We start from the raw sequence: 12,756 nt of genomic DNA, 5'->3' as shown, positions 1-12,756 counted from the left end.
CTTATCCTGTCCGACACAGTCATCATTTTAAGAATCATGATCAGGTCTCCCCAGAGTTTTCTCTTTTCTAAAAAGAACATCCAATCCTATTCGATCTTTCCCGATAGCTGGCATCTTTCAATTCTGGTACCCTCCTTATCATTTACTTTGCACTTTCTCCAGTTTTTCTTTCCTTTCTAATGGAGACTAGAAATATGCACAGTGTGGCTTGGCAAACTTCAGTACTCTAGAATTCTGTAGCCCTTGAGATAAATCCCAGTGGTTTGTTGGCATATTTAATTACTTTGCTGACCCACAGTCTGCTTTTAATGATTAATTCATCGGAATCCTTTTCTACCCATACAGTTTTTTGTTTTAAAAGGAGTTGGTGATAATCCTGTTTTTCCAGAGTCAGTGGCAAGAGGACAACATGAAGTCTCAGCTAATACAAATAGATCTCAGCACTGGGGCAGCATATCCTCAGAGCACAAAGGTGAAAATACTCCCACAAGTATGAGTCTATTAATTGGTGTCACTAGCTTCATTGCAATGTTAATGTAAGCCTACTTGTGACACTAATAAATAAACTTTATAAGTAGGTTTACATTAATACTGTGATGAAGTTACTGTGAAAAGAGAGTGTTCCCCAGTTCCTCTGTTAATCAAAAATAGATGGTCCCTCACCGGACGGAATGAGTTGGGGAGATGCTGGCGTGATGATGGCTGTCCCATCAGCTGTCATCTTCAGCTCTCTCCGGGCGCTGCTCTCCTCCAAGCTTTCAAACCCTTTCTGCTTCTTCCCCCTCATAATGCGAAGCTTGGAAATACTGAGCTTCAGGTCCAAGGGCTCATCCAGTGAATGCATCGTCACAGTAATGGCGCTGAGGATGAACAGTGGTCAGTGCTCACAGGGCCCTGAGCCCAAAGTGGGAAATCTCTTCAACAAAACTTCGGATCCTGAAAGTGACAACAGCAAATTCATTATCCAGGCTGCAAATGGAAGAATTCCGGTTGCAAAATTATTCTTGCTGGCATATCGTTCAAACACACGAGAGCATCTTACAGGCAAGTAACTAACATTGTAATCCAGTAACCCTTGTTTTATGGCAAACATAGCAGCTATGTTACACAACAAGATCCCACAGAAACAGGAATGAAATGGATATCCATTTGGTAATGTTGGCTGGGGTGTAAATGTTGGCCACAATGCTCTCCTAAGAGCACTGCAGGATCTTCTACATCACTCGGAGAGGCAGAAAAGCCTTTGGCTTAATACCTCACCCAACGAAAGTACCCCCAGTGTTGCAGCACTCCCTTTAGTACTGCACTGCTAATTCAGTCTATATTATGCACTGGCAACTCACTCCAATAGGTCTCTTATTTTCCACATAACCCGCTCACAAGAGTCAATGATCTATTTCCAATGCAAAGTTAACTTCTATCCCAGCTGCACTGTGTATAGGTCATTGTGACCTGCCGACAGCAATGCTTCAATAATCCTTACCAATCTCTCCTGATTCTGTCATTGGCACTGACCAAGACCTGATCCAAAGCCTGCCTCTGATGTCCACTGTGAATCAATGGCTCTGTTCTACTGAGCCCTTCTTAATGGTCTGGATGCTGTGAGGTATATACCACAGTGATATTCCATGATTTCAGTTCCTGGCCTGACAAGCCATCAGGATCTGCTCATTCTGAATATCATCACTCAACAAAGACCTACTTCTGCTGTATGATTGACGCTGACACTTCTGCATAACAATGGTGGGGAATGCAAAACCTCAAGGCTAGAATAGTGTGTGGCTCTGAAATTTAGTGGGAATTGGCCTGGTTATCCACTGTGCAATGAGCAGAAATGTGGGATGGGATTGTGAGGAAATTTACACTTCTCATGATAAATGGGAGATCAGAAAGGCTTCTTCACTGTGGAAGATAAGGGCCCCATGGTTTGGTTTTGTTCAGACTGGCTGTTTTGTCTGTAAATACTTTGTAATTCTATGGGCTGGACTTTCATGGAGTTGGGGATCGTTCATGGAGGGCTGAAAATGTGAGCAGGAAATGGAAGATCAGGAAGTCTCCCCCCTCCCCCGTGTTTCCAATATTGACAGCTGTGTAAAAGCGAGAGAGGCATAAAGCACACACATGGCCATCATGGATCAGCTGGGCCATGTAGAGATAGGAGAGAGCAGGAAGTCATGATTTTAACTGTCAAAAGATGTTAACTGTTCAGAAGGCCTGGGGTAAAACATCCTAAGTCTTACATTGAGCTGTGTGAGGTATCAGACTTGAACTGAATTTTCCTGAGATAGAAACTGCTGTCTGACCCCAGGGAAGGGAATGGGTGGGCGGGCTGGAAAAGTGAGAATGCATTGATACAGCTGGATCCTTCCAGGAATCTGCTGCAGACCTCTGCGGCAACTCATAGACACTCATAGGTAAATAACATCAGTGACCAGTACCCTCTTTGCCAGGGTACAGGGGCACATTAATTTTCCAACAGATATGGAGTGTCAGAGCCAACACATCACTATCAGAGCACAGTTATTGGAAGTGCACAGATATACACATCAAAAGTCTTTTCACTCTATCAGCCCCTGTGTGAACACAATAAGGTTTTCCTTCACGTCTGCACATGATCCTTGGAAGCTGCCATGACCTTTTCATCCTGGGGGCACCAAACTTGACACATCTCCTTGAGCCTAAACCCTAGGTTGTGGCTGGCGACTCACTGGGCAACAAAGATTACCTATTAAGGAGGTGACTGTTTACACCACTGCGCCCAGCAGAGACAGTGCCAGAACAGTGTTACAACAGCGGTTACCTTCAAACCAGTGCAACCATCAAGCAGGTCACTGACCTTTCAAAAATGTGTTTCTGATGCGCGGCATCAACATAATCTCCCACAAGCATGTTCAGAAGGAGGCCATTCGGCCCAATGAATCTGCACAGATTACAATTTTTGTTGTTGTTCTTTGTACAATTCCTCCCAGGCCCTATCCCCAAAATTCCACTCATTTACCCAGCTAACCTCCTGACACTAAGACAATCAACCTAACCTGCACATCTTTGGACTGTGGAAGGAAACTGGAGGACCTGGAGGAAACACACGCAGACATGGAGAGAGTGTATAAACTCCACACAGACAGTTACCCAAGTCGGGAATCGTACCTAGATCCCTGCGCTGTGAGGCAGCAGTGCTAATCACTGTGTCACCATGCTACCTAATGGGTCAAAATTGTGAATTATCTGTCCTTTGATAGTTGGGGTGGTTATTTGTAATGAATGAGTTGTGCCATTGGAACATATTCAATATCCAGAGCTCAGTGAAGTAGACAGCTCTTCAGAGGAAGAGGAGGAGGTTGAGCCATTGGCCTTAGATGAAGATATAGCCGAGAAAGGTAAATGAGAGGCTGAAGGGAACAAGGGGGGAAATGATGACAGGCTCCCAGGCACCTAAAGTCATCTCAGCACAGGAAGGACCCAAGAGAAAGAACTTCTAAGCAATTTAAGGATATAAAAGCCCCTTTGGAAGCAAATGACAGTCCAATGATCGATAGGTGAGTGCCTTTGATACCATTGGCATCTTGTGTCTCCCAGAAGACATCCATTCCGCCACAAAAGAGAAAGTCTAAGTATCCTTGGGACTCTCTGGCTAAATAGTTAAAATCTTCACTTTAATAAGTCAGCATCAAGCTGTCTTGAGAGACTGATCTCAAGATGCCCTGTGATCCCCTATAGGATGCTTCAAGTCAGCAGATTGGTCAATATTCAAGCACTCAGAAACCAATCTGAATGAGTAGACACTACAGTAACAGACTTCATTAGTACGTATGTAGAAGACTATGTGCCAAAGAAGCTAATCCAAATGTTTCCCAACTGGAAACCATGGATAGGCAGGGACATCACTGCTTGCTGAGGTCTAGGGACAGGATTCTTCAGCCATGCTCGCCCCAAAGCCTGAAAATCCCTTCTGAGGTCAATGGACCATGTCCCGCCCGCTATGATTCCCAAGGTGTGTGGGATGGTAAAATTCCACCCCAGGTCTGAAGTATTTAAGTTGGGTGACCCTGACCTATGCAAGAAATCCAGATACAACCTACTGAGAACCGTCAAAGATGCCAAGAGACTGTACTGGACCAAGCTGGAGTCCCAGGCTAGCCATGCAAACACCCACCAATTATGGCAAGGCCTACACGACATAACAGACTAAAAGATGAAGACAAGTAGAATCACCAGCAACAATGCACCCCTACCCAATGCGCTCAATGCATTCTATGTCCATTTTGACCAAGAGATCAGAGAGAGGATGTCATCCATCCTGACAACCTCGGGTAAACTGGTATTCGAGGTCACCATCGCAGAAAGTCAACCCATGGAAAGTGACTGGCCTGGATGGGGTACCAAGACGAGCACCTAGATCCTGGACAGACCAACTGGCGGGTGTATTCGCAGACATCTTTAACCTCTCTTTACATCTATCTGCTTCAAGAAGCTGACCATCATTCCTGTACCAAAGAAAAGCCAGGCAGCATGCCTAAATGACCATCATCTGGTGGCAAGTGTGAGGTGGTCCACTTTGGTAGGAAGAATGGTAGGAAGGATTATTACTTACGTGGCGAAAAACTGCAGCAGGCGACGGTGCAGAGGGACCTCGGGGTCCTTGTGCATGAGTCGCAAAAACCCAGCTTGCAGGTGCAGCAGGTGGTCAGGAAGGCGAATGGGATGCTGGCCTTCATAGCGAAGGGGATTGAATATAAAAGTAGGGAGGTCTTGCTGCAGCTGTATAGGGCATTGGTGAGGCCGCAGCTGGAGTACTGTGTGCAGTTTTGGGCGCCGCACCTGCGCAAGGATATTTTGGCCCTGGGGGGAGTGCAGAGGAGGTTTACTAGGCTGATACCGGAGTTGAGGGGATTGAGCTATGAGGAGAGGCTGAATAAACTAGGCTTGTACTCGTTAGAGTTTAGAAGAATGAGGGGAGATCTCATTGAGACGTATAAGATGATGAATGGGATGGATAGGATAGAGGTGGAGAGACTCTTCCCGCTCAAAAAGACAGTAGGACTAGGGGGCACAGCCTCAAGATAAAGGGGAGGCGGTTTAGAACGGAGTTGAGGAGGAACTTCTTCACTCAAAGGGTGGTGAATCTCTGGAATTCTCTGCCCGTTGAAGTGGTGGAGGCTGCCTCGCTAAATATTTTTAAGAAGCGGGTTGATGGGTTCTTGATAAGAGAGGGGATTAAGGGTTATGGGGAGAGGGCGGGAAAGTGGAACTGAGCCACGACAGATCAGCCATGATCTTATTGAATGGCGGGGCAGGCTCGAAGGGCTAGATGGCCTACTCCTGCTCCTATTTCTTATGTTCTTATGTTCTCTGACATCCATCATTAAGAAGTGCTTCGAAAGGTTGGACATGGCACACAATCTTCCAGATTGCCTGGATCCACTACAGTTCACCTATTGCTGCAACAGGTCCACAGCAAACACCATCTCCTTGGCCCTACACTGAACCCTGGAACATCCGGATAACAAGGACACTTATGTTAGTCTCCTATTATTGAATACGGTTCAGCCTTCAATGAAACTCAACTCCAAACTTTGCAGCATGGGGCCCTGCACCTCCCTCTGTGACTGGATCCTGAACTTCCTAACCCACAGACCGCAATCAGTAAAGATAGGTAACAACACCTCCTCAACAATTATCCTCAACACTGGTGCCCCACAAGGCTGTGTCTTCAGACTTTTACTATATTCCTTATAAACCTATGACTGTGTGGCCAAACTCCACTCCAACTCCATTTTCTAATTTGCTGACAACATCACCGTAATGGGTCAGACTTCAAACAATGACGAGACGGAGTACAGGAAAGAGATAAAGAATGTGCTGAACTGGTGCGATGACAATAATCTCTCCCTCAATGTCAACAAAATGAAGTAGCTAGTCATTGACTTCAGGACATGTAGTGGAGAATATGACTCTGTATACATCAATGGGACAGTAAGAAGTCTCACAACACCAGGTTAAAGTCCAACAGGTTTATTTGGTAGCACAAGCCACTAGCTTTGGGAACTTGGGGACATCAATGGGAACAAAGTAGAAAAGGTCAAAAGCTTCAAGTTTCTAAGTGTTCAGATCACCAACAATGTCCTGGTCCCCCCATGCCAACACTATAGTTAAGAAAGTCCATCCACACCTCTACTTTCTTAGAAGGCTAAGGAACTTCAGCATGTGTACTACAACTCTCATCAATTTTTACAGATGCACCATAGAAATAATTTTTTCTGGATGTATCAGCTTGATATGGCTCCTGCTCTGATCAAGACCAAGAGAAACTACAAAAGGTTGTGAATGTAGCCCAGTCCATCACACAAACCAGCCTCCCATCTAGTGACTCTGTCTACACTTCCCAATGCTTCAGGAAAGCAGCCAGCATAATCAAGGACCCCATGCATCCCATACATACTCTCTTCCACCTTCTTCCATCAGGAAAAAGACAGAAAAATCTGAAAACCCATACCAATAGACTCAAGAACAGCTTCTTCCCAGCTGCCATCAGAGTTTTGAATGGTCCTATCATATATTAAGCTGATCTTTCTTCTCAACCTATCTGTAGCTGCAACACTATATTCTGCACCCTATCCTTTCCTTCTCCCCTATGTACTCTCTTGTGAATGGTATGTTGTGACTGTACAGTGCTCAAGAAACAATACTTTTCACTGTATCTCAATTCACGCGACAATGATAAATAGAATATAACATAATAGAATATATTTTCTTAAACACAAATGAATAAATATCAGAAATGAGACACATTATATGCAACCAAACGTAAGTTTATATGGAGATACAGCACAGTGTAAGGAGAAGCATCGGATGGGATTCTCTGGTCTCCCTGCCATGTGTTTCCATGGTAGATGGGTGCACACTGTTCACTGGTGCTGGAATCTCCTGGTTCCTCTGCTTTTAATGGGATTTCCCATTGAAACCAAAAGAGAAAATGCTGGAAAATCTCAGCATGTCTAGCAGCATCTGTAAAGAGAGAAAAGAATTGATGTTTCAAGTCCAGATGACCCTTTGTCGAAGGATTTCTCATTGATTATATTCCACACTTCTTCACACAAAGAGGAGTGGAAATTTGGAAGTTTTTCTGCCTTGTCTCTTTCCCCTCCCCCAACCTTCCCACCAGAAGCTTATGAGACTGGGAGTCAACTGAAAGTGTCAAAACTGAGAATGATAGATTGTTTTTTGAGCAAGGATATTAAAGGGTACAGAGCAAAGGTGGGTAAATGGAGTTACCTATCAGTCGGGCTTGATGGGCTGAATGGCCTATTCATTCCATGTGGTGGGGGTGCATGGTGTGGGTGCACCATTCATAAAACTGGAGATTCCCGCCAGCACTGTATTCCAGCCAATTGCTGCAGAATGGAAAATTCTGAGTCAAGATTTATACAACACCATCAGAAATAAATAATTTCATTCATTTACTGTTAGCTGGATCTTATGGGATACCAGGATTGAGAGGTTATACCCATCAAGAAAGACTGGTAAATACTGGGCGGCATGGACACATTGGGCTGAAGGGCCTGTTTTCATGTTGTATGACTCTATGATTGAACCGGCTGCAGCTCATTTCTCTGAAAAAGGGAAGACAGAAAGTAACCTAAAAAGGGTCTTTAAAATTATAAATGGGTAGGTGAAGAGAAAATGTTTTTAATTGCAAAGGAGATCAGAACGAAAGGCCATAAATATGATAGTTACTAAAAATCTATTTGGGAATTCAGGAGAAATCTCTTTATCCCGAGAGTGGTGAGAACGTGGATGCATGCTGGTACAGTGGTTAGCACTGCAGCCTCACAGTGCTAGGGATCTGGGTTCAATTCTCAGCTTGGGTCACTGACTGTGCAGAGTCTGCATGTTCTGTCTGTGTCTGCGTGGGTTTCCTCTGGGTGCTCCAGTTTCCTTTCACAGTTCGAAATACGTGCTGGTTAGATGCATTGGCCATGCTAAATTCTCCCTCAGTATATCCAATTAGGCGCCAGAGTGTGGCTACTAGGGGATTTTCACAGTAACTTCATTGCAGTGTTGATGTAAGCCTACTTGTGGCAGTAATAAATGACTTTAAAAAAATGTGGCACTCACTATCACTAACACAAATAGTGTAAGATTTAAGGGGAATCTAGATAAGCATGAGGGTAAAAGGGATCATATGGAGTTAGATTAAGGGTGGAAAGAGGCTTGAGTAAGGTTTAAAGTTTGGCATAAACCTGTTGGGTTAAATTTCTGTGCTGTTATCACCATAATATACACAAATTTGCAGCCATGTTTCCTATGCAACAACAGGCATCAACTGTAATTCACTGGCTGAAAAACACCCAGGACAATGAATATCCTTTGGACTGCGTTCATCAATCTTGGGTAAGAGAGCAGGGAGACAAAAGCAAGATAACTCTCTGAGCTTTTTCTCTGGTATCATTTCAAAACATAGGAACATGAGTAGACCATTCAGCCCATCAAGCCTAACCGATAGGTAACTCCGTTCACCCAACATTGCTTTGTATCCCTTAATGTCTTTGCTCAACAAAAAAACTATCGTTCTCAGTTTTGACATTTTCAGTTGACCCCCAGACTCCTAAGCTTTTGGTGGGAAGGTTGGGGAGTGGGAGTGCCAAGACAGAAAAAAAAATCCAAATTTCCACTCTCCTTTGTGTTTCCTCACATCACCTGATTTGGCCTGGCTTTAATTTTGAAATTGTGCTCCTTTATCCTGAACTCCCCTACCAGAAAAAGTATATTCTCTCTACTTACTTTATCAACTCTTTTAATAATTTAAACGTATCAGTTAGATCACTTACTACCTTCTATTACCGTCAGCCTGAAATTGAAGGAATTTGGAGCTTTTCCCTGGCGATGACAATAGCCTGAGTTAAATCTGGTCACCAGCAGCCCCATCCCTTGATACTGGTGCATCACCTTTCACTCTACCCAATCACTCCCTCACTAAGGTTCTCAATCAACTGCTTCCACTGCCTGAACAGGCACAACGTGACTCAAAAAGAGCTTGTAGGCGCTTCCACACATGGACAGCATACCCTGAGAAGCTAGCAAAGCTAGCAACAAGAATGGGACAGGGCATTGGTTAACATGGATAGCATGGAGTTTGAAAATCCCAGTTAAATGGCTCATCGTCATCATTCCCTCTTTTTTTGGTGTGCAGGTGATTTATTTAAGCATGCTGCACATTTAAATGTTTTTGTGTAGTTGTAGAAGTGGGACATCTGGTGTGCTGTTTGTAAAGGGGACATGTAGGTTTCTCCAAGGCTTCACTACTTACAAGGAACACTGCCTGTTATATATTTCTCTTTCTGGGATGCTGAGAGTGAGCTGTTAAATCCAGTTAAAATCAGAAAATCATACAGCATAAAAGGAGGTCATTTTGCCCATCATCCCTGCATTGGCACACTGGAAGAACAATCCAATTAGTTCCATTCTCCTGCTCTTTCCCTATAACTTTGCAAAATTTTCTTCTTCAAGTATTTACCTAATTCTGAGTTGAAATTCATTATCAAATCAGTCTCCACTATTCCTTCGTACAACAAATCCCAGATTAAAATGAATCTGTGTGTGTGAAATGTTTCCTTTTTCATCCTGACTTTTTAAAATAATTATTTTTGATATAACCTCTGGTTACTAACCCTTCTGCAAATGAAAACATTTTCTGCTTATTTATTGCACTAAATTCTTCACAATTTTGAATCTCTATTAAGTCTTTCCTGAACCTCCTCTGCTCTAAGGAGAGCAATCTTGGCTTCTTCTTCTCTCTCTCTATATATATATAATTCCAGTTGGTAATTTGAATCTAGAGATTCCAGACTCACAGACTGATGGAATCTAAATTAAAAGACTAAGTAGAAAGTAGATCTGAAACTAACTCTGAGATGACAAGGTGCTACAGTGGGTTATAAACTGGCTGTTCTCCACTGGAACCTGGCTCCACATCAGCTCAGACATTAGGTATAGAAGTGTCTATTGACTGAATTGGGAAGATAACCCAGCTCTTAAGAGTTGTCAATCATGTCAGCTGTGGCTCAGTTGGTGGCACTCCTGGCTAATATTTATCCCTCAACCAACATCACAAAAATCGATCTTCCCGTCTCCGGATGGTTGTACCCCGGACATATTCCGGAAGTCGCACTGGGGAGCCCTTTTGGACCTCCCAACAGAAGAAGATTATGGAAATTGTCTGAGAAGTTTCAACTTCCAATGGACAATTGCCCTGCATCCAAACCTTCCAAAATATTTTCCAACTCGGAGTTAGAGTTGGAGACTCCAAAGGGTTGCAAATTACTTACCAGAAAACGTTACACAGGAAAAAACCATGGTCATAATTCAATGTGGGAATCTCTGGTCCTGCTGACGGTGCACCTCGCCCCACACGTGTTTCCTGGCGGCATGGGGTGCAATCAGTGGGAAATCCCATTGGCAGCAGTAGGACCAGAAGATCCCACTCTGGTGAAAGGTGCGTTGCTTCCCACTGCCAGAAACATGGGGCAGGGAGGCCCAAGAATCCTACCCCATTTCTAAACAACTGAGCCCTTTCCAACTCCCGACTGTCAGACCCCAAGCTCTTCTCTTACCCTCCAACACCCCACTGACCCTCCAGCCCTCAGACCCCTTTGACCCTCCAACTCCCCTCTCTGACCCATTAACCCTCTGGCTCCCCACCTCCACCCCCCCACTCCCCCCACTGGTCCTTCAACTCCCCCACTGATCCTCCTATTCCATCCTGATCCTACCCCTCACCCTGACCCACTAACCATCTCCTCCCACCTGAACTCATCACCCTATCCATTATACCATCCTTCCATCCTCCCCACTTACCTCACACACTCGTTCATTAACACACTGAAAAAGCTCTTTAAATGTCTCAAAGCTTTTCACTATGTTAGTGAATGAAGACTTACCAAAATATAGCAGCTAGTGCTGTAGAAAGGGAGCATTGTTTGGCTCCCCTCAACGATCCGGCCCAATGAAGGACTCCAAGAGCAGGCATGCTCTGCATTTCTAGAGGCCCAGAAGAAATGCAGCATTGGTAATGAAAATAAGAATGGAGTGGCAATTTAACAGTAACTGCAACACCTGTGAAGATTTGGCCTATTATCTGGTCGTTACTATTTTGGTGCTCTTGGGATCTTGCTGTGCAGAAATTCATTGTTGTGCTTCCATATTACAACTCTGGCTACACTTTAACGACAGCTTCATTAGCTGTGAAGAGCTTTGGGAAGGCCAGGGCTTGTAAAAGACACAACAGAAATATATTCCTTTTTTTAAAAAGAAATCCAGCATTCAGAGGGTTAAGCTACTGAGCAATAAATTATTGTGTGCGTACAGATCACCTCTGCCCCAGGAAACCAGAGTGAGTCCCTCTAGACCACGTCTGTGTGCTGCTCCAAAGCTGGCGCTGGGGGGCCTGTTCTCTTTGTGAGCAGTGGAATGCTGGTGCCTGTGGGGGAGTGCCACATTCCCCACCACCACAACCACACCCCCCCACCCCCACCCCTCCATCCCACCCCCACTGCGTTCATCAGCTCTGAATTCCTACAGGGAATAGATGTGATTCAATCTGTGCCAATTTCAGCAAAGGCCTAACCAGCCACACACACACCACTCTCAACAGCCCCCGCCCCCCCTCCTCCAACTCCCAACTCCCAGCTCCCTCTGTGGCCCGTAATGGGTTTGAAACTTCAGAGAAACATTGCACCCTTTTTAGTACTTCAAACTGCAATGATTCAACTTTAGACTTAGGATATTAACTGGTTTCTGTTTCAAAACAAATGTGTCTTGGTAAGGTACGGACACAGCTGGAGTCTGTAACTCCCCACACCAGGAGGAATCCTGTCTACATTTAACATGGGAAGAAGCCAAGAATGAGGCACTTGCACAGTCAGTGGGGGCCTCAAAAGACATCCGCACTCTCCCACTTTAGTTCATCAGATTCCCAAGACCTGCATGTTTATTTAAATAGACAGAGCAAATGAGTTTGAGCAGCCGTGACCCAATGCTTGATTCATATCTGCACTAAAATGTCTTCATTCTTACACAGCACTGGCACACAAATTGGAAAATGTATTCAGGGAGATCCAACTGCCACTGCAAGAAAAGTTGAGCCTATTCAGCACGGCAGTATAGAGGGAACTTTACTCTGTAAAGATATTAAACCTGAGTCCTGTCTGTCTTCTTAGCTGGACATAAAAGAGCCCATGCAACTATTGGAAGAACAGCAGCAGAATTCACTTCAGTGCTCTGGTTTAACTTTATCAGCAAATTATCTGATCATTATCTCAGTGCTGCTTGTGGGATCTAGCTGTGCACTTGTTGGCTCCAATGTTTTTTCTCACAATGGGTCCAATCCCTCTCTCCTGTTTCATTCCCATATCCTGCAATATTCCTCTTCTGAATTCCACATAGGGATTCTGCTTCCACATCTTTTTTGTTGTTAGGGGCTATTAATGCTGTGCTCCCTGCCTGGGGTGTGGTTGAATACATCAGGTTTAAGACCATTTGCTCATTAGAAATTTCAGCAGACTGGCCCAGATTCTTTACACATTTCTCCCTTCCCTAGCCACACATTGGCTGGGAAGCTCTTAGGGACGAAAGGTGCTACATAAATGCAAATTTTTTTCTATCATTTTCATAATACTCCTGATCCAGAACGATGAAGTCCACTCTGCCTTGCCTCGATCAGATTCTATGTGTTCTCCACTTTTGAATAGAGCTTGCATA

General features: G+C 44.3%; 1 protein-coding gene across 1 annotated transcript in view; it reads right to left on the bottom strand.

Annotated features, from left to right (window-relative positions):
* Positions 1-12,756, bottom strand: part of glis2b (GLIS family zinc finger 2b) — a 59,165-nt gene that overhangs the window by 9,597 nt on the left and 36,812 nt on the right. The window contains exon 2 of the mRNA XM_080206119.1: positions 664-936. Within this exon, the coding sequence (XP_080062245.1) occupies positions 664-844 (181 nt within the window). The 5' untranslated portion in view covers positions 845-936. The remainder of the gene's footprint in view (positions 1-663; positions 937-12,756) is intronic.

This window comes from Carcharhinus amblyrhynchos, chromosome 18 (genome assembly GCF_965287045.1).
Source record: "Carcharhinus amblyrhynchos chromosome 18, sCarAmb.v2.hapA, whole genome shotgun sequence".
Lineage (NCBI taxonomy): Eukaryota > Metazoa > Chordata > Chondrichthyes > Carcharhiniformes > Carcharhinidae > Carcharhinus > Carcharhinus amblyrhynchos.
The sequence above is the reverse complement of the archived record's forward strand: the minus strand, read 5'-3'. Positions and strand labels throughout refer to the sequence as shown.